At 66.8% G+C, this 22,222-nt stretch overlaps 2 protein-coding genes across 4 annotated transcripts; one reads left to right on the top strand and one right to left on the bottom strand.

The window, feature by feature from the left end:
• Positions 1–872: 872 nt before the first annotated feature.
• On the bottom strand, positions 873–4,208 carry METRN (meteorin, glial cell differentiation regulator). The gene is made up of 4 exons (XM_066977597.1): positions 4,041–4,208; positions 2,755–3,185; positions 2,476–2,535; positions 873–2,140 (listed from the first exon to the last, which is right to left on the bottom strand). Exons 1-4 carry the CDS (start codon positions 4,124–4,126, stop codon positions 1,824–1,826), a joined length of 894 nt encoding a protein of 297 aa, XP_066833698.1. The 5' UTR covers positions 4,127–4,208; the 3' UTR covers positions 873–1,823.
• Positions 4,209–6,831: 2,623 nt separating this feature from the next.
• Positions 6,832–21,924, top strand: FBXL16 (F-box and leucine rich repeat protein 16). 3 transcript variants are annotated; one of them, XM_048060015.2, is made up of 6 exons: positions 6,832–7,026; positions 17,726–18,445; positions 19,075–19,583; positions 19,675–19,759; positions 20,381–20,444; positions 20,645–21,924. In XM_048060015.2, the coding sequence occupies exons 2-6, from the start codon at positions 17,741–17,743 to the stop codon at positions 20,791–20,793; spliced, it is 1,512 nt and encodes a 503-aa protein (XP_047915972.1). In that variant the 5' UTR covers positions 6,832–7,026; positions 17,726–17,740; the 3' UTR covers positions 20,794–21,924. The 3 variants fall into 3 exon arrangements, with proteins under 3 accessions (XP_047915972.1, XP_047915981.1, XP_066833687.1); XM_048060024.2 differs by having other exon boundaries at positions 6,851–7,013; XM_066977586.1 differs by lacking the exon at positions 6,832–7,026 and adding an exon at positions 9,317–9,563 and having other exon boundaries at positions 20,645–21,923.
• The last annotated feature ends 298 nt before the right edge of the window (positions 21,925–22,222 follow it).

Raw genomic sequence — 22,222 nt, 5'->3', positions numbered from 1 at the left:
GGCAGAACGATCTGATTTGGCCAAATAAACATTTTGGAAGAAAAACAAGATATTGTGCGGCTGGACAGAACCCCACCGGATGCTCGGCGCATTAAATGCAATAATTTCACCCCAAGGAATGCGCTGGGGTCAGAGAAGCCAGGATTTCGCTCCGGCGCCTACAGAGGGCTGTGTGGGCAGCGCGGGTCCCTTTGTCCACGCCTCATTTATTGCTTTTCCAGTGTCGTTTTTCCTCCTCCTCTGGGTTTCCCACTCCTTCCCCCTTTCTGCCTCCTTGCTAACGCTGCCAAAACCCCGGGCTGCTGGCTTCCTCCAGAGCCCCGTCTCCCCCAGGGCCGTATCCTGCCCTCACGGCTCCCTTGCTCCCAGCACAGCCCCAAAATAGTCATCGGCATTTGGGCAGCAAGGCAGGGAGCCAGCATCCAGGAGGAACACGGGCACCGTGTGCTCTGCATCGATCCCCCGGTGAGGCTCGCAGGGGCAGGATCTCCCCAGGAACAGATCACGTGTATCTTTTAATTAAGCTCCGAAGCCAGCAGCGTTCTTTGGGAACGGTTTCCTGACGAGGAGAAGCAGATTTCGGCCGGCACCGGGCTGGGCGCGGGGCAGCCCGGCACAATGAGGCCTTGTGGCCGGCGGGCGCTGACGAGATCGGCGCTGACAGCAGCACCACCGGGGGGGCCCCGCAGCCCCCGGACCCGCTGGAGGAAACCCAGCTGACCCCAGGGAAAAGCAGGGAGGCAGCAATTTGGGAAGAGAGATCTACAGAGACGCTGTAATACAGATGTTCGCAGCCACGCTCGCCCACCCGCTCGCCCCTCGTGTCTCGGTCACCAACCGCTGCCGCTTGCTGAAAAGAGGCCACACGCGCCACAAATACAGTTTAGTTTATAGAAAACAAAATCACAAATTTGGTATCGTTATCACTTTAGTGCACATACAATGCCCCCCACGCCCCCACGGTCCCAAATCCCTCCTGGTGCGCCCTGGCACGGTGGGATGGCAAGCTGCCATGAGGTCACATCCCCGTGTCCCCACGTCCCCATGCTGGCGGTGGCACAGCCCCACCTCTTCCTACTTCCATCCCCGTGACCCCTCCTGTGCTCGACGCTTTGCTTCAGCTGTGGCCATGCCGGGGTCCCTTCCGTGCTGCCTCTGCTCCCTCCTCACCATCACATTCACTCCTTCAGCCTCACTCCTCTTCCTCTCCCCCTCCCGCCCATGCCCTGCATCACCAGCAGGGCCAGGGCGAAGCTCTCCATCGCCATCACCCCGCTCCCCCTTCCACCCTCAACATTGCAAATCCACCTCCGCGCTCTGCTCTCACCACCGTGCCCCAGCCATGCCACCGCTCTCCTCCTGCCACCCGCAGAGCCCCCCCCAGGGGACAGCTGCCCCCCCGCACCACCCGCCGTGCCCCACAGCGTCCCCAAACCTTCGGCAACCCCAAGACCACGGCATCCCCGGGGCGTGGGTCCCCACGTGCCCTCGGTCCACAGGGAGCCCCCAGCCCCCCCCCCAGGGCCAGGCCCACTTGAATGCGTCTGGGAAAACCCCTTCCCTTCCTGCAGGATTTTCACGGGGCTGCCCCTGACCGAGGATGAGGCAAAGACCAAAGCACCGTGCTCCTGTGCTCCCGTGTCCCTACGTGCCCATCCTTGCTGGCAAATCCATCCTCCCCGGGGACAGCGAGAGGCCCCCTCCACGTGGCGATGCCCCCGGGGCGGGCGGGGGGACAGTGCCGAGGTGAACCATTTTCCAGGGGTTCTCGAGCAGGGATGCTCCCGGCCCCAAAACCGGGGGCTGCCCCCTCCCCGAGCCGCTCAGTCCACGGGGAACTCGCAGGGGTTCTGCCGCCTGCGCCGGGCGCCCTCGTAGATGCGCTGGAAGTCCTTGTAGCGGGGCGCGCAGCTGAGCCAAGCCTCGCCGAAGTGCAGCCACCCCGTGAAGAGGAAGGTGCCGGGGCCCGGCCGGACGCCGCAGCGCAGGGGGGTGCGGATGCTGCCCGCCGCCCGCCCCGGCCGCCCCCCGGCCTGGAAGAGGGGGAATTTCTGGCGGTGGATGCGGACGGCGCTCACCCCGATGATGGATTCCTGCAGCTCCGCGTCGTTGGAGACGCTGCGGATGCTGCCACGGACCACTGCGGGGGAAGGCAGGGAGAGGCATGAGAGTGGTCCTGTCCCCAGCACCATCCCTGTCCCCATCCCACGGCAGCCTCATGGAGCAAATGAGCTCACTGCAGGCTGAAGGAGCAGCAGGGTAGTGGGGAACACTCCCCGGGCTTCGCCCCATGTGGGTGCCGAATGGGGCAACGATGGGTGGGCTCCGCTGAGCACCATCACCAACCTGGGGCTGGGGTGAGGCTGGGGCAGGGCTCTCAGATCAGTCAGGTGTACGCTGTCCCAGCAACACCCCCCCTCCCAGCATCCCAATTTTAGTTCCTTTCCCTCCCCTTGAGCCCAAGGAGCCACTCACCAAAGTCACTAGTGCAAATGGCCATCAGGAGCTCGGTGTCGTTGCACGGCCGGCACGCCCCTGCAATGGCCAAGCACAGCCGTCACCTCTGCCCCCCGGGAGGGCACAAGTGCCCCGTGGGGGCCAGGCGGCAGCTCCCCAGGGCTGAGCCCCCCCATCACCCCCCGCCTGCCCGTGTGGTGAGAGAAATCCCCTTTTTGGGAGGTTTCCCACTTGAACCAGGTTCCAAGGCACCCGAAGGAGCGAGGGGCGACTCCCCTGGGAGGCAAGCTGGCTCACCTTCGGCGGGCAGGCTGGCGGCGGGCAGCGCCAGGCGGGCGAGCCAGTCCCCCCGCAGCTCGTAGCGGAAGGCGGCGATGCGGCGGCTGATGTCGCGGTGCGGGGTGGCCTGCAGGAACAGGGCCACCTTCTCGCGGGGCAGCCAGCTGAAGCAGCGCACGCGGGGCCGGGGGGCCGCCTCCGCCTCCGGCAGCAGCAGCTCCAGCTCCCCGTCCCGCTCCAGGTAGAGCTGAGCCCCTCGGAAGGTGCCGGCGGGTTTGATGCAGGCGGTGACGTGCCGGGGGCTCCTGCCCTTGCCGGTGCCGGTGGCGGGGGGCAGGCGGGGGGCCAGGCGGAGGCGCAGGGCCCCCGTGGGGTACAGCCATTCCAGGGAGCCCTCGGCGCAGCGCAGGGTCAGCTGCTCCACGCTGCCCGCCTCCTGCGACAAGCCGCTGCAAGGCACCGCAGCACCCGTCAGCGGGGTGCCCCCCCCCCGGGATGGAGACCCCGACCCCCAGGGAGGGCACAGAGGGGTGTGAGGGGCACGAAAACCCCAAGGAGATGCACCAGCCCCCTGGGAGCCTCAATCTGGGGTACGCTCTCATGATTTTGGGATGGGGCTGGTGTTTTCTGCAGCCATGGCATCGTCACGGAGGGGCTCTGCCCTCCTGCCCCCTCCCCCCAAGCCCCTTCCCTTGACCTTTCGGGGGGGACCTTTGGGTGCTGGGGGGGGGGGGTCAGCCCGACCCCCTGCTCTTGCGGGACTGGGATTCCGGCGTCCCCGGCGCCCCGTGGCGACATTTGGGCATTTCTGGCCGCGGGGCTGGCACCCACCGGGGGGAGCGGGGCCGGCGGGGGGGGGGGGGGGCGCGGAGGCGGCCGCTTTGTCCGGGCCGCGCCGCTGGCGGCTGCGCGGCCCCGTGGCCCCGCCGCAGCCCCTCCTGCCGGGCCCCCGCTCTTTGTTCCCGAGCTCGGCGCCTTCCCCCGGTGGGAGAGGGCCCCGGGGAGGGTCTGGGGGCCCCAGCAGCCACCCGAGCAACGGCGGGGCCCGGGGGGGGTGTGGGGGGGTCGGTGCCGGCAGCGCGCACCTGCACGGGGAGGAAGATGAAGGAGGGCGGAGGGGGGCTCTGGAGAAGCATCTCGGAGCCCTGCGACCCCCCCGGGCCGTGAGCATCTTTTGGGGCCTCCCCCGAGCGGGGAAACTGAGGCAGGCGGCATCCCGAGGACCCCACCGCGGGGATGCCCGGATCTCCCCCCCCCCCCGCTACAACCGGGCTGCAGCCCCCCCCCCCTCCCCCGGCCCCTACCTGCCCCTCCAGCTGCACTGATCCGCCGAGAAGCTGCCGAGGGCCGCGGCCAGCCCGGCGAGGCAGAGCGCCCACAGCGCCCGCATCGCTCGCTCCGGGCTCCCGGTGGCGGCGGCGGCGGCCCCGGGGCGGCCCCGGCCGTGGCCGCGGAGCGCAGCGCGGGGGGGAATTGGGGAGGGGATGGGGGGGGGGGGGGGGGGCGTGGGAACCGGGGGGGCCAATCAGCGCCGCGCCCCCAAACTTTGGGCCAATCGGGGGGGAGGGGCGGGGCCGTTTCCCTCCCCCCCCCTTCTCCTCCCCGAGCACCCCACGCGGGGCGTGGGGGCCCGTCCGCCGCCTCCGGGGGTCCCCAGGGGCCGGGGGGGGCCGTCCCGGCCCCGGAACCCCCCAAACCCTGGGGACCCCCCCGGTGCCCCCCCCCGCGGGGGGATTTCCCACGATGCTGCGTGGGGATGCTGGGCCTCGCGCGTGGGGCGCGCGTGGGTCCTGCCCCCCCCCTCGCCCCCCCAATCCCCTCCCCAGCGCCCCAAATTGGCCTTTTCCGAAGGATTTTCCCCAAACGCGGACAGCCGGCACCAGCGTCCGGCTTCCGCCGCTTGCGCATCCTCACGCCTCCATCTCCCCTTCGTCCCTTGGCCGGCCCCTAATTATTATTAATTATTATTATTTTTTTCCCCGCCCGACGGCGTCGTGCCGGGCCCGCAGAGCCCCCAATTAATTAAGTTTCCGCCGCGTGACAGCCCGCCAAAATGTTTGAAATAAACACGGCACAGTTGCGGTGCGATGATCCAGGCGGAGAACAAAGTCCCCGGCGGGAGGGTGGAGCGGAATGGAAATGAGGGATTGTAAATTCGGGTGGCAGGAAGAAAGGGAGGGGAGGGGAGGGGAAGGGGAGGGGGCCAGGCGCGGCCCGGGGCGGGGGGGGGGGGAGCGGGATTCAGAGCCCTCCGGCCGTGAAATGACGCTGAAAGAAGTCAATTCGCTGGAATCCGTGGAAAATGAGGGCCGGGAGCGGGCGGGTGCAGCGGGCACCGGGCGGCCGAAGCCGGAGGGGTCGGCCCGGGCTGGGGCCGAACTGGGCTGAACTGGGGAAAGCGGGGAACGGGGCGAAGCACCCGCACACCCACCCACGCCCCCGGCTCCCTCTTGCCCTGGGGGGGCCGCGGCGCAGCCGCCTCTCCCGTGGCCGAGCCGGGGACGCGCGGGGAGCTGCTGGCACCCGCGGAGCCCCCCCCCGGGGCTGGGGGCGCGGAGCCCCGGCGGGATCCGGCCGGGATGCCCGGGGACGAGCGGGGTCCCCGCGGTGCTCGGAGCCCCGGGGCCGGGATGCCGCGGGCTCGCAGTGCCCTCTTGTGACCGCGGGCACGGCTCGGCAGAGCCTCCCGCCGCCCCCCCGCCTTGTCCCCCCGGCCTTGTCCCCCCGGCCCGGCCTCCAGCGCCGGCAGCCCCGGGCCGGATCCTGCCCCGGCTCCGGCTTGCTGGGGACCGGGGCGCGGTGATTACCGGGGGCTGTGGGGCGGGCAGAAACCCTCCCGGACAGGCAAAAGGGGGCCGTGGAGCGGGGCTGGGGCTGCCGGGGGGTCTGCTCGGAGGGGCTGGGGGCTGACTCCGGGGAGCATGGGGCTCCCCATCCCCATCCCCATCCCCTTCCCGGCACCCTGGGGCTGCGTGGGGAGCTGCTGCCGCCGATCCCAGCACGCCTGCAGGAGACAGGGCTGTGCCAGGCACCCACAGAGTCCCTAAAAAATAGCTCTGGAGGCCTCGCATCAGCTCCCGGCTGAGGTGGCTCCCGAGCATCCCAGAGCCGTGCCCTGGCCCCCCAGCCCCCAGGGACCCGGTGCCCCAGCCCTGTATGGGGTCCCTGTCCTCTCCTGGTGCCCCCAAGCACCTGGGGGCTGTCTGGAGGAGAAATGTGGGGCAGGGTCTCCATGGGGCTCCATGGTAGGGGAGGGTCCCAGCAGCTGGGTGAGGGGCCCTGTAGCAGGATGAGGGGCCCCACAGCCGGGCGAGGGGCCCTGTAGCAGGACAAGTGTCACTGTGGCAGGGCAGAGGTCCCCACTGGTGGGAGAAGGTCCCCGCGGCAGGATGAGGGTCCCAGCAGTGGGTGAGGGTCCCTGCAGCGTGATAAGGGTCTCCATGGCCAGGTGAGGGTGAATGCGGGTGGAGGAGGGTCCCTGCAGCAGTGTGAGTGTCCCCACAGCAGGGCAAGTGTCCCCGCAGCAGGGTGAGTGTCCCCAGAGCAAGATAAAGCATCCTGCAGCAGCAGGACAGTCTCCATGGCCCGGCAAAGGCCCCAGAGACAGGGTGAGGGTCTCGGGGACAGGGTGAGGGTCCCCACGGCTGGGTCCTGCCCTCGCCCGCCCTCAAGGCGCACATGGCCTGGAGGGTGTCGAGCCCTGGATGGGGTCCGCAGGGGGCTGAGCCCCGGGAGACCCAAGGGGGGCCACACCGGGCTGGTGGCACCGGGCTGTCCCCCCGCCACAGGTGCTGTCCCCGTGCCACCGGCAGCCCCCGCCGCCACCGAAGCAGGGCCCGGCGCGGCGGCCCCGGCGCGTGCATCCTCGCGGGCTGCGAATGGAGCTGCCTATTGATTTGCAGCCGGGCTAAAAATAACTCTCAGCCCTGCATCCAGAGCTGTGAAAAATCCCCCATCGCTAGGCGACGGGTTACCGGGAGACAGCCATCGCTAGGCGACGGCGGTTGCTGCGGCGACGGCGCCCTGCGCACTGCGGTCCAGCCTTGGCACCCGTGGTCCCCACGGTGGCCCAGCGATGCCCGGCACCCGGTGCCACCGGCCGGGACCAGGGGCGGCAGGGATGGGAGCCCAGCGAAGGCCAATGGGATGCTGGCAGTTTGCATAAGGATGAGCCGTGGAGGAGGGGTGCCGCCCGGCTCAGCCAGGAGGATGTGTTGCCACCAGCTGTGTGGCACGGCCGTAGGGACGGTCCCCGTGCGCTTGTGAGACGTGGTCTGGTGAGGCTGCGGGGTGAGCTGGGGCAGCCCTACGCCCCCGGGACCATTGGACACCCTGGGGAAGTCACAGGGGTGGGCCTGGTGCTGTCCCACCCAGGACAGCGGGACATCCTGGGTGCTGCAGAGCCAGGGGGGCCGGTTCCCCCTTTGGGTCCCATACCGGGGATCTGCCCCATCTGTGTCCCCTCCACCAGGGAGCGCCCCTGCTCAGGGTCTCCTCCCTTGGCTGTGACTCTTCTGGGCACCAAAATGTCCCCAGGATATGGGGCCACCCCAGCTTGTCCTCCTCAGTTAGTGTGAATGGGGCCGTGCCAGGACACTGCACCTGGCCAAGGGGACAACAGGGGCCACCTGCCAGCGTGGCTGGGAGCGGGCTCACTCCTGTCACCACCCCGGGGTGTCCAGGGCTGCGATGGCCACCAGGGCTGGGTGACAGCCCCCCTGGGGACACCCCTGTGGGGACAGGACATCATCAGAGGAAAGACCCCCCCAGGTCCTCACTGGTGCCACTGGGAAAAAGATGTGTGACCTTGGGACGAGGCCACAGACCCACACGTCCCCTGTCACAGGCCCCTCCAGCACCTTTTCCTGCAGTTGTCACCCACTGGACAGGGGGGGGAGGGGGTGACCAGGGCTGCCCTGTCCCTGTACGAGGGGACACCTGAGTGCCAGCAGCCCCCAGCCCGACCAGCCGCCCCTGCCATCGCCCCGCCGGCTGCTCTCCCCTCTTTGCACGAGGGACAGGGACAGTGGCACACCGTGGGGACACGGCACCTCCAGCCCTGCTGTGGGGTGGGATGAGGGTGCGTGTGAGTGTTGCACGCACCTCTCCTCCCCCCAAACACCCTCCTGCTGCCAGCTCGAAACCCGAAACCCGACCTGCCTTATAAATAATGGAGGCGGCCGGATCCGGGCAGTTACATCAGCCTCCCCAGGGCCCGGCCGGGTGGCAGCCAGCCGAGCCAGTCCCACTGGCTCCTATGGGGCTGTGCGATGGGAAGGGAGAGAGGAAGGGGTTAAACACGGCAACTAACCAGTTCCTTCCAGTTTGGGGAGCACTGGTGCAGCCAGGCCCCACACTGGGGGGTGCTGAGTGGGTGCAGCACTGGGAATGAGTGGGGCATGAGTGGGGCAGTGATGGGGCATCCCCCGGCTGTGGGTCCTGCTGCCAGCAGCAGGACGGGGCCAGACCCCCTGCTCAGCACCCTTCCCTCGATGGGGGCAGCTGGCACAGGCCCTCACAGCACCCTGGGGTGCTGGGTGGTCCCCAGTGCGCCTCGCTGAGGCAGGGGCTGCCAGCAGGGCTGGGACTACCAGGCGAGAGGGTTCAGCTCCAGGATCGCTGGTCTGCCAGTGCCCTGGTGGGGAAAGAGAGCAAACGTCCATATGTGCATCTGTCCTTTTGTCCATCCACCCCTGCATCTACCCCTCGATCTAACCCTCCATCTGTCCATCCATCCATCTCTCCCTCCATCCATCTGTCCCTGCAACCAACCCTTCATCTATCCCTCCAACCCTCCAGCAGTCCCTGCATCCATCCTTGCATCCATCCCTCCATCCCTCCATCATTTCCTCCATCCCTCCATCTACCCCCCCATCCCTCCATCCCTGTGTCCACCTGTCCATCCCTCCACCACTTCCTCCAACCGTCTGTCCTGGGGCAAACCACCTATCCCTCCATCCGTCCTTCCATCTATCCATCCATCTACACCTCCATCTCTCCATCTGTCCCTGCACCCATCCCTCCATCCTTTCCTCCATCCATCCATCTGTCCCTGCATCTCTCCATTCATCTTTCCATCCATACATCCGTGCCTACATCCATCCCTCCCTCCATCCCTCCATCCCTCCCTCCCTCCCTCCATCCAACCATCCATCCATCCCTCCCTCCATCCATCCATCCCTCCATCCCTCCATCTCCCATCTGTCCTGCATCCTCCATCCCTCCATCCCTCCATCTCTCCTCCCTACGCCTCTCCCTCCCTCCCTCCCTCCTTCCCCCATCCCTCCCCCCTTCCAGCCGTGCCTCCAGCCCCCCCCCGGCCCTGCCCGCGCTCCCCCCCGGGGCCGGCTCCTGCACCCTCACCTGGGCTCTCCCCTCCGGTGCCGCGGGGGCCGGGCTGCGACGGTGCCGTTACCGCTACCGGCGGCTCCGGGGCTCTTTAACGGGCGGCGGCGGCGGCCCGGGAGGGTGCGGGTGCGGGTGCGGGCGTGCAGCCGCGCGTGTGCGTGTGCGCGGCGTGTGCGAGCCGCTCGCAGCCTCCAGCCCGGGCTGCCCGGCACCGATCCGGATCCGGCCCTTCCTTTCTCCCCTCCCCGCCGTTCTTTTTGTCGCCTTGAGGCCCGGCGGCCCCGCGGCCGAGCGGTGAGGCTGGGCAGGCACCGAGCCCCCATCTTCCTCCTCCTCCTCCTCCTCCCCCACCTCCTCCTCTTCCTCCTCCTCCTCCTCCTCCTCCTCTCCTTCTTCCCCGCTTCTCCTCCCGATGTCTCCCCGCACATGAAAGGAGCGGCTGTCGGCGCACGGCATGGCATGAGCTAGGCGAGCTGGAGGTAAGCAGCCCCCCCTTTTCTCGTCGTCGTGTCCCCCCCCCCCCCCCCCCCGCCGCCGCTCGGCTCCCTTCGCTCTCGGGCAACCATTGCGACACAAAGCCCGCACCGCCACCGCCACCCGGCCCCGCCGGGCGGGGAGGGGGCTGGGGCCGCAGCCCCCGGTGCAGGATCCCGCAGCCCCGTTATATAACGGCGGCGGAGCGGGCCCCGCGCTCCCGGCTCGGCGCTGGGGGGGGGGGGGGGGGGGAAGCGGAGAGAAACGGGGCGGGGGGGGCACCGGAGCGTGGGGTCCCCGAGGGTTGGGGGCAGCACGGCAGCGGGGGGGCTCTTTTGGGATGGGGGCTCGGGGATGAGCGTGGTTGTCGGTGTGGGGACGGGGGCAGCCCGCGGTGGGGGTGCTGCCCCCCCCCGAGGTCCCTGAAGCACCCTCAGGCTCCTCACCCACCCCGGTGGCATCGTGGGGCAAAACAGCCCCATCACCCCGTTACCCGAAAATCCCAACACCCCTTCGCCCCGGCACCCCAGCATCCAAGCACCCCCACACCATGAGACACCAGTAGCCTGTCACCCTAAAGCCCCAACAGCCTGTCACCCCATCACCCTGGCACCCAAGTGCCCAGGCACCCTGTCACCCCAACATCCTGGCATGCCAACATCCCAGCACCCTGACAACCCAGCACCCTGGTACCCTGGCAAACCCCAACGCTAAAACCCCAGCACCCTGACACCCTGGCACCCTATCACCCTGGCACCCTTGCGCTCTGGCTCCCCAGCATCCCAGCACCGAGACACTAGGGGATCCCAGCACCCTGCTATCCCACCACCCTAAAGTCCCAAAACCCCATCACCCTGGAGCTCCATCCCTGGCACCCAAGCACCCTGGCACCCCAACATCCTGGCACCCAAACTACCTGACACCATAGCACCCCATCACGCTGGTACCCTGTCACCCTAAAACCCCAACACCCTGGTACCCTGACACCCTATCACCTTGGTGCCCTGACACCAGGCACCCTGACACCCCGTAACCCCGACACCCCAGCACTCCGACACCATGGCACCCCAGCATCCTGGCACCCCGGCACCCCAACACCCCAGTGGGGTTATCCTCTGCTGTGGGGTGACAGAAGCCATGGGGACTGGGGGCAGCCCCCTCCCGTCACGTCACTCCCAGGGTCCAGGGGCACGCAGGGACAGGCCCCGGACAGGGATGGAGCCCACGGGGCTGATGCTGGCAGCAGGGCCCCAGCTCGGTGTGGGGCACCCTATAGCGGCTCAGGAAGCCGAGGACAGACCCCGTGGTGAGGCAGGCTGGGCCAGGCGACAGGGGAAACCGAGGCACGGGTTTGCGAGCTGTGGCTGGATCCAGGCAGTCCTTATGGCCCCAGAGGTGGGGGAGCCCGGGAGTGTTGTGGGGGATCGCTTGGCCCCACCGTGCCCCAGTGCCAGGTCTGGTGGCACTGGCGGGAGGTGGCAGCGTCCGGGTGACAGAGGCTGGTGGTAGCGTCCCTGTGGTGGGGACACTTTGGCAGTGGTCCCGGGCTGGGGGCCGAGGCGCGGGGCTCTGGGTGCCTCCGTGGTGGCCGGGGGGGGGCTCGGTGGGCACAGAGCGGGAGCTGTGTGGTGCTGGCATTTCCCCTCCTCTGGAAGCTCGGAGCTGATTTCACTCCGGCTACCAGGAAGAGGGAGGGAGGTGGCTTTGGAGTGGGGAGGACTCGCTTCAGCATCCATTTTTAATGAGATAGATATCTATTTTTCCCCGAGTTGGCTTCCCCCACATCGATCCCTCTCCCATCCTCCGGGTCTGTTTTCCTCTCCGTGGCGGCAGGGATGCGGCGGTGGAGCCTCCCGGTGCTGGGAACCTCCTGGCCCCCTAAATCCTGCTCCTGGGGTGCAGGGCCCTTGCTCGGGCTGGGTGGCACGTGTAGGGAAGCAGGTGGGGGGAGAGGGTCCCCTGTCCCCTCCAGCGGGGTCACCTGCGTCTTGCCCATCCCGTGGGGACATGGCCATGGTCCAGCCTGAAAGAAGGGAGGCCGGGGTCTCCCTCAGGAACCTGCTGGTTTTGGGGGCTGGAGGCTGTGTTCATGCTGTGCTGGGAGCGGGCTGGGGCCCCTTTGGCAGCATCCCACCCCCGCCAAACCTCTGCCCACCTGGCACAGGGATGGCCACGCTCACCCAGGCGCTCCAGGGACAGGAGAGCTTTTGGGGAAGGGGCAGGCGGGCAGAAGGCGTTCCTCGGGGTTTCTCCCTGCTGGAGGTGTGACCGTGCCCAGCTCTGGCTCCTGGATGAGCAGGAGGCTGTGGGGCGGCCCCACAAGCAGGCTCAGGGCATCACACTGACCCACGGAGCCCCAGTAGTCCCCATTGCATGGGGTCAGCATTGGTGGGGAAATTGAGGCAGGTGGTTAGAGGGCACAGAGCACCAGGGTGGCACCGCCTCCCGTCACAGGGCCATGGCCTCGGTCACAGGACAGTACCCAACAGCTTTTTGAGCCTATGGCAGCACTGAGCAGCCACACAGCACCCCGCAGCAAGAAGTCCCGTGGCTGAACACCACAGGACCCCCCCGCCCATGCTGCACATCCTCATGGGCACTGGGTCTGGGGCAGGGCTCAGGCCGTGCTGGTGGCCTCTCTGAGCTGGTGCTGCCACACCGATGGCATGGCAAGGCGCTGGGTTTGGTGGTGGTGGCCCCTGTCCCAGAGGTACCCAGGGAAGACACCGGTGTCCCAGGGACTGGGACTCAGGGACAGCCACAAGCCAGGCGCAGCCTCCTGGCTCCTCTCTCCTCGATGACCACAGACAGGCCTTGCCCTATTTCTTGCCTGTTCCCAGGGCCAAAAGGGGCAACGAGTAGGGCTGCACCCTGCCGGGCGTGTTGTGGCTGTGGCACAAGAGGAGCTGCTCCTCCTTCACCGTGCCGTGGTCAGCGGGGAGCAGGGAAAAGCTTGGCTGAGGGACAGGGAAGCGTGAGCATCCTCCCTGTGGCAGTGAGGTCCTGTAACTCGAGGGGGGGCTGGAGGAGGTGGGCCCAGGTCAGCCACAGTCATGGTCCAACTCTGCCCTGGTCTGTGTGTAGGTGTTTGCTCGCGACCATCCCATGTTCCCCTTGTGTGGGTGATTCCTCCCCCATGTCCCTGTGGGACATGGAGCTGCCTGGGATAGGGAGGAGGACAGGGCTTGACGTATTTGGGAGCTTTGGGCCTCAGCAGTGGCACATCACTGGAGAATTGCATGCTCCAGGCCATGCTCAGCTCTCCAGCTTGACCAGGCACATCCACATTCCCGGGGCTAAATCACTGTGTTGGGCAGCCATGGCTGGGGTCAGCACCGGTCCGCACCCCCCGGGGCACCAAAGGGATGAACCCTCCACAAGTAGACAACAGAACAGCCAGAGGGGCCCCCACTGCCTGCTGCTGGGAAGTTTTGCCTTCTGTTGTTTCTCCAGGGCCTCCTGAGCCTCTTTGCCTGCTGCAAGGTGGGATGAGCTCCGTGGTGTTGTTGGGAGCTGGTAGGGGAGCTCCTGGCCTCTCAGGGAGCTCTCAGGGTAATCTTAGGAAGGAGTTTCCCAGCTCCCATCACACAATCAGCAGGTCCCTGGGCCAAGCAGAGTGGAGGGAAGCGGAGGCTCTTCCCCACTGTGAACTCCTGGCTTGTGCAGTGGGGGAATGCATGGTGCTGAGTTTGGAGCCGTGCTCTGAGCCTCTCTCCCAGCTGACGTGTGTGAGTCCAGGCCTGGGAGGGCTGATCCGCGTGTGCACACACACACGCACGTGTACAGGCAGCCTCTCTCCATCTATGCACCCCTGCTGTCCCTCCATTCCTAGGGGAGCAGGGGCTCCTCCAGGGCCTTCTGCGGCTGCTCTGCATTGCCAGGGTGCTCCGAGTGCTCCGCGGGGACGGACATACACCCCTGTGACTGCACACAGCACAGGCAATGGTCTGACCTGATGCAGTCAGAGCAGGAAACAGCTTGCACACTGCCGAGCACTGCTGGGCAGGGAGATCTTTGTAGTGGGATGTCTTTATTACTACCATGTGCTCTGGTCGACAGGTTCAGCCCCCAGAGCAAGAGCCTGCCTGGCACTGCTGCTGGCTGGGGCTGTAGCGTACAGCTGACAGTCCCGGGGAGCTGTTACCCTCGGGACTGCCGGACAAAAGCTTTGGCTGTGTGCTCTGCCACAGCACTCTGTCTTGGGTGTGTTTTCTCCGCCTGTAGAGCAACTTGATTTGCTGCATTAGTAAAAATAGATGGGCTAATGAATTCAGCTGATGCAACCCTGCGCGCGTGTGTGTGTGCGTGCGTGCATGCGCTTATCTGTTTGTGTGTGTGCATGTATATGTGCGTCTGAATGTCAAGGCTCATGCAAGGTGCATCTACCAGACCCTGGGGCTCCGATGGGCTGTGTGTGTGTGTGTGTCCATGCATGTCTGTTTGTGCATGTGTGTGTGTGTGCAGGAAGCCATGAGCGATGGCTGCTCGCTGCCGAGCAGCTCTCTGTCACTGAAGCAGCGCCTCTACAAATAATAATTTTGCATCAGCTTTGGATTCCAGCAGGGCAATAACGGAGCTTCAGGGGAGGCTGGCAGGGCAGCGGGGGGGGGCTCGCGGGAGGTGGTGAAGAGATCGGGACCTCGTGGGGGCTATTTGGGGGGGGGGGGGGGGGGCTGCAGGGGCCTGCTGCCGGGGGCGGGGGGGGGGGGGGGAGCTGTCCGTGGTGCTGAACGGCCCCCAGGAGCTGTCCGTGGTGCTGAACGGGGCCGGAGCTGTCCGTGGTGCTGAACGGGGCAGGAGCTGTCCGTGGTGCTGAACGGGGCCGGAGCTGTCCGTGGTGCTGAACGGGGCCAGGAGCTGTCCGTGGTGCTGAACGGGGCCGGAGCTGTCCGTGGTGCTGAACTAGACGGGAGCCGTGAGCGGAGTCTGACCGCTGTCCGTGGTGCTGAACGGGGCCGCGGTGCTGAACGAGCCCCCCCGGGCTCTGTCCGTGGTGCTGAGCCCCCTGTCTGTCCGTGGTGCTGAACGGCCCGGGACCACTGAACGGGGCCTCTCTGCCGTCCGTGGTGTTGAACGGCCCGGCCCGGCCCCGTTCCCCAGGGACCCCAAACCTAGCCAGCCCGGGGTCAGCCGGAGACAGCCCCGTAGCCTCCGAGCCCACAGATCCAGAGTCCACCGTGGCCCTTCCTGTGGGACAGCAGTGCCATCCAGTGAGTCTCTGCCACAGCCTGCAGCGTCCCAGTGAGCACCTGCACCAGGGTGGCACTAACAGGGTGACTGATCATACTGTCCCTCTCTCGAGGCCCTAATCCCTCCTCACTGCCACATGGAGACAGTAAACTCTCCAACGGCTTGGGCAAACCCTGGTTGCTTTTATTCTATCCATCCCAGCTTCCTCATCACCCATGTAATGTTTGTAGTGACAGGCTCTTAGACCCTCTTCTTTCTTCTCTCTTCCTGCGTCAAATCCGCCCCCCACCACTGCATCATCGCTCATTGTGGATGAGAAAACCCTCATGAATGAAGTGATTTCTCTGGCAATGACATTTCCTGTGAAATGTGCACCCTGGAATGAATTCGGGGGACTAAAAGACTTTGCCCTTTGCTTTTGTCATGTTTCCTCCCACTGTGGACTGGGAGCTGGTATTGCACTGCTGGTAGACACCACCCCCATGAGGTCTGTGAGAGCAGAGGGGGGTTGCTGTGAGGGGCTCTGAGGCTGGGTCCTTCCTGCGAGAGCCCACAGTAAGGGTGGTTGTACCAGGTATTGAAATCTCCTGAGAGAGGAGGAAAGGCCAGATCTATGCTCTTCTGCTTTGGGGTGGCCAAAAAGCATTTGGAGATGTCTGCAGAGCTTTTGGAACATCAGAAGGCACAAAGGAGTCAAACCATGGCTTGAGAGTGAAGGGCTCTGTATTGACTTCTCCAAGTCTGTCCCAGTGGGTTAGGGGCCTGGGGCAGGGCAGGGTGTTCTCTGTGTGTCCCTGCACATGGAAGCTCTGATCTCTGCAGGATGGGATGCTTGCACTTTGTACAGTGAAGCAACACGGCCTCTCCCCTGGGCCAGAGGAGCCTGGGGGGCTGCTGCATCGCTGACCACAGCCAGGGGCTTCCCTGCAGCTGAGGGGTGGGGAAGATCCCAGCGCTGCCCCATGGTGCCAGAGACAGAGGAGAGCGGTGATCAGACCAACACACCTCCCCCGTCTGTGCTCCCTGCCCATCTCCTCCAGGATGGTGTCCTCGCCAGGCATGGCCCTGCTCCTTTCAGGGTGGTAGGAGCCCCCAGATCCTTGGCTACCCCCTTCCCTGGAGAGATGTGGCCACGTACAGAGCCTGGCTGGATGCAGCCATCTCCCTGCCTGCCCAGCCTCCCACTGACCATGCCTGGAGCCAGCCTGTGCCCAGAGGGCCTACATCGCTGGCCGTGTTTCTATATGAAGTGACTTCCCGGCTCATTCATGGTTTGCGATATCTTTGAGCCAGACAGGCAGCCTCGGTGCCGGGGGCAGGGGGACCTGGCTCAGCTTTCCAAAGCAGGACTGTGAACGCCACTGATTCCGGCCCCTGGAGCCCTGCCCTGGGGACAAACCTTGGTCTGAGCTGGTTGTAACTGTTGCCAACACCTCCTTCTGGCTGAATTTCAGTCCGAGGGTTGTCAGCATCTGTCTCCTGCTGTGACTGTCCCCTGCGGGAGCCCCTGCCCCTGGCTTGCTCTCCCACATCTGGAGGCCCCGGGCTGCCCCTCTCCCACCACCTGGCCTCTCCCCGGAGGCAGCCGGCATGGCGAATTGCTCTCGCTGTGGGCTCTGTGCCGGAGCGACAGCCTTTCTGTGCCACGTGGTAATTATCTGTTTTGATTTGTGTTGTAGCGCTGTGTTAGACACCCTGGTGCATGTTCTGTTTGCTTCCCTAATTGCTGCCAAGCTCGGAGCCACTGGTTTTAAGTTTCTTTCCTTTTTCCCCTCCTCTTCTCCTGCTTTCAAGCAAATTTAGCACATGTCCAAGCATCAGAGCCCCAAACCCTCCGTAGGGCAGAGTAAGTGGAGGCAGCGGAGGCTGCATCCGAGAGGGGAGCGGCGCCAGGCTGTCTGCACAGGGCCGGCTCCGTCCCCGGAGGACAGGCTCTGGCGGTGCCGATGCCACCGCTGCTGCGCCGGCCTGCATGTGGATACGGGCTGCTCGCGCCTTCAGCGCTCACTGCCACTGCTGTCCTGCTTCCCCTCCACCCAGCCAGCGGCTCAGCGGGGCAAACAGGCAGAAAACTGCCCCTTAAATTGTGGGGCAAAGCCTGGAGCTCAGCCTTGCCATCCTGCTGGGGAGTCTCCAGGAGGTGCTGCACCCCCTAACCATGCCGCTTGCAGTTGCCCATGTTGCGGGGCTCGTTCTGGGGGGCTGCTCCCCTCCACCTGGTCCAGCAGGGCACGGAGATGCTGTGAGGCTCACGGTGATGGGCTGGGGCAGCAGGGGAGGTTGCCATCTGTGCCCTGGGGCTGTCAGGATGCAGCACAGAGGCTGGCTCAGCTGGACACTGTCCCCAGGGTGGGACGGCCCTAGGCCATCAGCACCATGCTCACCGGCCGGGACGCTGCTCACTCGGTGCCATCGGTCACCAGCCAGACAAGGGCTTTTACGCTTTGGTTCCTGGGGGCAAAAATGTCCCTTCCCTGGGCTCCAGCTCCTCCTGGTCTGACAGGGCTTAGCCCACTCCAGCCTCAGCCCAGGCTGGGCCCTGCAGGGGGAACAGGACCCAGTCCTTTGGCAGGGATTGGCCCCGGTGAGCGTGGTGCGCAGGGTGCCAGCACGACAGGCATGGCACCGGTGGGACCCCACGCCAGGCACCGGCCGGGGCGGGGAGGGAGGCTGAGCCCCCATCAATTATTCACCTCCGTGTTTATAGAGGGAAATGTGTTTAATAATGCATGGCGGGGTGTGGCAGGGCCGTTTGAAAGCCTGCCTCGCTGCTGCTGAAATATTTATCGGCCTGTTTGCTGCGGTGCCACCGCGAGACGCGGCGCCTGGCCGGCACGGGCTTGCCAGCACAGCACACGCGGGCTCTACCACTGCCCCAGCCCCATCCCGGCCCCATCCCGGCCCCGGCCATGTCTTCCATGCTTCCCGGGGAGCCCGGTGCTCGCCAGCAACCACTCATAACCCCCCTGTGTTGCAGAGAGACCCGTGGAAGATGTCGAACCCGAGAAACGGCGACACCAAGCCCCCATGTTTGCCCCGCAATGGACTGGTGAAGATCCCCACGCAGCCCAACGGCCTCGGCTCCGCCAGCATCACCAAAGGCACCCCCGCCGTGAAAAACCGCCTGTGCCAGCCTTCCTCCGTGCCTGCCATCCTCAGCCCGGCCTTAGCCCCCCGCAGCGACCTGCCCATCCCCAGCCTGGCCTCACCGCTCTCCCTGGCCGCTCTGGCCGGCGTCTCGTCCCCTCCCGGCGCCTCCCTGGTGGGACTGAACTCGAGCGAGGCCACCCCGGGGGCGGAGCACCCCTCGCCGGAGCGGCTGCCTGGCTCGCCCTCGGAGAGGCAGCTGGCGGTGGACGAGAAGATCCTCAACCGCCTCTTCTGGTACTTTTCGGCGTGCGAGAAGTGCGTGCTGGCGCAGGTGTGCAAGGCGTGGCGGCGGGTGCTCTACCAGCCCAAGTTCTGGGTGGGCCTGACGCCCGTCCTGCACACCAAAGAGCTCTACAACGTCCTGCCCGGGGGCGAGAAGGAGTTCGTCAGCCTGCAGGGCTTCGCCGTGCGGGGCTTCGACGGCTTCTGCCTCGTGGGCGTCTCCGACCTGGACATTTGTGAGTTCATTGACAACTACCCCCTGTCCAAGAAGGGGGTCAAGTCCATGAGCCTTAAGAGGTCGACCATCACAGATGCAGGGCTGGAGGTAGGTGGCCTCGGCACCAGTGAGGTGCCTGGGGACGGGGGTGGGTAAGATGCCTGGCCAGTGGCATCGCGGATCACCCCAATGGGATGTCCCAATGGATGTCCCCAGTGCTCAGCCCTGCAGACCGCTTGCACCCAAAGGGGGGGCAAGGTTTTGGGGGTACAAGGCTTGGTTCCCCTCCATGTGGCAATGCCCCCAGGCAACATGGAGCCCGGTGACACAACGGGCCCAACCTTCCTGCCACCACGGTGGCGCCTGGGAACACACCTGCTACAGCCTGCACCACCGAGAGCTCTCTTTGGCCCCACCGAGGGTGCAGACCACTCATGGCTACACCCAGCTACATGGTGCCAGCACCCACCTCGTCCAGCAGGCAGGTGGCATCACCACGCTGCCGGTTCCTGGACCCCTGCCCATGGTCTGGGCACTGGGTGGGTGCAGGGCTGCTCTCCCAAGATTTTGGGGGGGAGGTGTTCACCCCTGCCACCCACGGGTGCTCCTACAGCCTTTACCCATCCCTGCTGTGAAGGCCGATGGTGCGGCCGGGGCTGGGGCAGGGGGAAGAGCCGGGGGGCTCCGGGCTGAGCTGGGGGAGATGCGGGGTGCCCTGACCGCCCGCCCCTCACCAGGTGATGCTGGAGCAGATGCAGGGCGTGGTGCGGCTGGAGCTCTCGGGCTGCAACGACTTCACGGAGGCCGGGCTGTGGTCGAGCCTCAACGCCCGCATCACGGCGCTGAGCGTCAGCGACTGCATCAACGTGGCCGACGACGCCATCGCCGCCATCTCGCAGCTCCTGCCCAACCTCGCCGAGCTCAACCTGCAGGCCTACCACGTGACGGACACGGCGCTCGCCTACTTCACCGCCAAGCAGGGCTACACCACCCACACCCTGCGCCTCAACTCCTGCTGGGAGATCACCAACCACGGCGTGGTCAACATGGTGCACAGCCTGCCCAACCTGAGCGTCCTCAGCCTCTCGGGCTGCTCCAAGGTGACGGACGACGGCGTGGAGCTGGTGGCCGAGAACCTGCGCAAGCTGCGCAGCCTTGACCTGTCCTGGTGCCCTCGCATCACCGACATGGCCCTGGAGTACATCGCCTGTGACCTGCACAAGCTGGAGGAGCTGGTGCTTGACAGGTACGGGGCCGTGCCTGGTGGCCGTGGTCTGGGGAACGCATCACCTCCTTGTCCCATGCCCCCATCACCTTCTTGTCCCGTGTCCCCACAGGTGTGTGCGGATCACCGACACCGGGCTCAGCTACCTGTCCACCATGTCGTCCCTGCGGAACCTCTACCTGCGCTGGTGCTGCCAGGTACGGGAGGACGGGGCTGGGCTGCCCGCCCTGGGAGCCCGCGGCCGTGCCCGGTGCAGGGGACAGGAGGGAGGTGGCACTGGCTTTGGGATGGGGCGGGAGCTCAGGGTGGGCGTCCTGGGGCTGCTGGAGAGCCCTGGGCAGGAAGGGTGACGTGGGGCTGGGAACACGGGGAGGGGTGGGGGGCACCTGTGGGCTGAGCAGGACTCAGCTCCATCACCCTGCCTCAGCACCCAGTCCCACCAGTGTCCCAGCACCATGTCCCACCAGTGTCCCAGCAGTGTTCCATCACCCCATCCCATCACCCTGACCCACCACGATGCCCCACTGCCCTGTGCCATCATCCCATCCCACCACCCAACCCACTACCCTATTCCATCACCCCATCCCACCACCTATTCCACTACCCCATCGCATCACCCTATCCCATCACCCTGTCCCACCACCCTGACCCATCACCCTTCTCCTCCACCCCATCCCACCACCCTATCCCATCACCCTGTCCCACCACCCCATCCCACCGCCCCACCCCGGCTCAGCCCGGGGTGCCATGGATGCTGTACCCCATTTCCGGCACCTCTGCCTGCCCCCATCCTGGTCCCACTCCCGTTTCTTTTCCAGGTGCAGGATTTTGGCCTGAAGCACCTCCTGGGCATGGGCAGCCTGCGCCTCCTGTCCCTCGCCGGTGAGACCCGAGCACGAGGCTGGGGAGGCCGGGGAGGGGGAGGAGAGGCCGGGCACGGGGACAACGCCAGCCCTTGGGGACACCCAGCACCCCCCTTCCCAGCACCGCGGGGGCTCCTGCAGCCCAGGGACGCCCCCAAACCCCCCTGGCGCCCGCAGGGGGGTGGCCGGGGCCGTGACGGTGGCACTGTCCCCTTGCAGGCTGCCCCTTGCTGACCACCACGGGCCTGTCGGGGCTGGTGCAGCTGCAGGAGCTGGAGGAGCTGGAGCTCACCAACTGCCCCGGAGCCACCCCCGAGCTCTTCAAGTACTTCTCCCAGCACCTGCCCTGCTGCATGGTCATCGAGTAGCGCCCGCCCGCCGGGGACCGGCCCCCCCCAGACCCAGCTGCGCCGCCGGCCGACGTCACCCGACCGATTTCTTGCTGCCTGCGGGATTTGGGGAGGGGGACACGCAAGAGACGCTGCCGACTCGACCGACCCACGTGTAAAGACCCCCACCCCCCACCCCCTTTCGACGCCCCGGATGCCAGCATCTCCCCCCCCCCAACACCACCGCAGCTGACGAGGGGCCCGGGCCCGGCGAGAGGAGAAGGAAGCTTCTTTTTTGGCACCCATGGGTGGTGCTTGGACGGACGGGTGCCCGGGACCCCCACACGGAGCCACAGGCACCCCCGGATCCGAGAGACGAGCCAACCCCCCCGTGCTGTGCGCCCCCCCCCTTCCTGCCCCCGGACCCCCCAGCCCTGCCCGTCCATAGGATGCTTTCCTCCGCCCTCGCATGCTCGCTTGCTTCAGTCTCGTGGCACGGCGGGGGGGGACAGTGACAAGTGGCACCCGCCACCCTGCCGCCCCCCAGCCCCCCCCCCCCCCCCATACGGCTCTGCCAGCCAGGCCGTGGCCCTGTTCACCCCCCCCACATCCCCAGGCCGCTGCACCCCAATTTCCACCGGGGTCGGTGAGGTGATGCCCCCCCGCTGTCGGGGCCGTCACCCCGTTACTGCCTGGGGAGAGCCGGGGGGGGCAAGGGGCCACCGCCGTTGTGCGTGCGCCCATGGGACGTGGCACTCGGTGCCCAGCGCTGTGACCCGTCCGGCTGGGATGGGCACGTCCCGGGGGGGGGTCCCCGGGGGTCTTGGGGACCGTCCCCTTGCCCTGCTGCGGCTCCCGGGTGGCGGGGGGACAGCGGTGCCACCACGCCAAGGCGGGGGACGTCACCTCGGGACACGCCGCCGCTTCTTCCAGACCTAAAGCCATCGCCCGGGTGCCACCGAGAGCGCCCCGCTGCAGGGCACCGCCAGCACCCCGGGGTGCCCCAGGTGCTGCGGGGGGGGCCGGGGGGCGCAGGGCTGAGCCGGGCACGGGGCACGGGCACGGACACGGGCACGGACACGGACACGGACACGGACACGCTTTCGGGTTGTTTTGCCTTTGTAACGGCCGGGAAGGAACTGCTGCACCACCCGCCGCCTCCGCTCGCTCCTTTGTCCGAACCGCCCGTTTCTGGCCCCAAAACAGCCCGAGGTTCAGGCCCTGAAATGGGGCCGGGGTGCGCTGCTGGCGCTGCTGGGGCTGCCCCCCAAAAGCACCGGCACATCGCGGAGGGACAAGGGCGCGTCAGGGCACCCCGGGGTGTCGGGGCGGGGGGACCCCTGCCCGCAGGATGGGGGTGCTGGGCGCAGCCCCCCGGGAGGAAGCCGGAGGTGGGGGGGGGCAAGGTGGGAGCGGGGGGGGCTCGGGGTGCCCCGGGCTGGGGAAGGGGGTGAGGAGAGCAGCCCCA

The sequence above is a fragment of the Anser cygnoides genome, chromosome 15, assembly GCF_040182565.1.
Source record: "Anser cygnoides isolate HZ-2024a breed goose chromosome 15, Taihu_goose_T2T_genome, whole genome shotgun sequence".
NCBI lineage: Eukaryota > Metazoa > Chordata > Aves > Anseriformes > Anatidae > Anser > Anser cygnoides.
The sequence above is the reverse complement of the archived record's forward strand: the minus strand, read 5'-3'. Positions and strand labels throughout refer to the sequence as shown.

What these genes read in the sequence shown, in the direction of transcription:
- METRN (XM_066977597.1), bottom strand. Translation starts at nt 4,126, where the DNA reads ATGCGGGCGCTGTGGGCGCTCTGCCTCGCCGGGCTGGCCGCGGCCCTC. An exon ending in CGCCAGCCTGCCCGCCGAAG is followed by an intron (nt 2,536 to 2,754) that starts GTGAGCCAGCTT and finishes TGGCCATTGCAG; the next exon opens with GGGCGTGCCGGCCGTGCAAC. An exon ending in CATTTGCACTAGTGACTTTG is followed by an intron (nt 2,141 to 2,475) that starts GTGAGTGGCTCC and finishes CTTCCCCCGCAG; the next exon opens with TGGTCCGTGGCAGCATCCGC.
- FBXL16 (XM_048060015.2), top strand. Translation starts at nt 17,741, where the DNA reads ATGTCGAACCCGAGAAACGGCGACACCAAGCCCCCATGTTTGCCCCGC. An exon ending in GAGGAGCTGGTGCTTGACAG is followed by an intron (nt 19,584 to 19,674) that starts GTACGGGGCCGT and finishes GTGTCCCCACAG; the next exon opens with GTGTGTGCGGATCACCGACA. An exon ending in ACCTGCGCTGGTGCTGCCAG is followed by an intron (nt 19,760 to 20,380) that starts GTACGGGAGGAC and finishes TTTCTTTTCCAG; the next exon opens with GTGCAGGATTTTGGCCTGAA.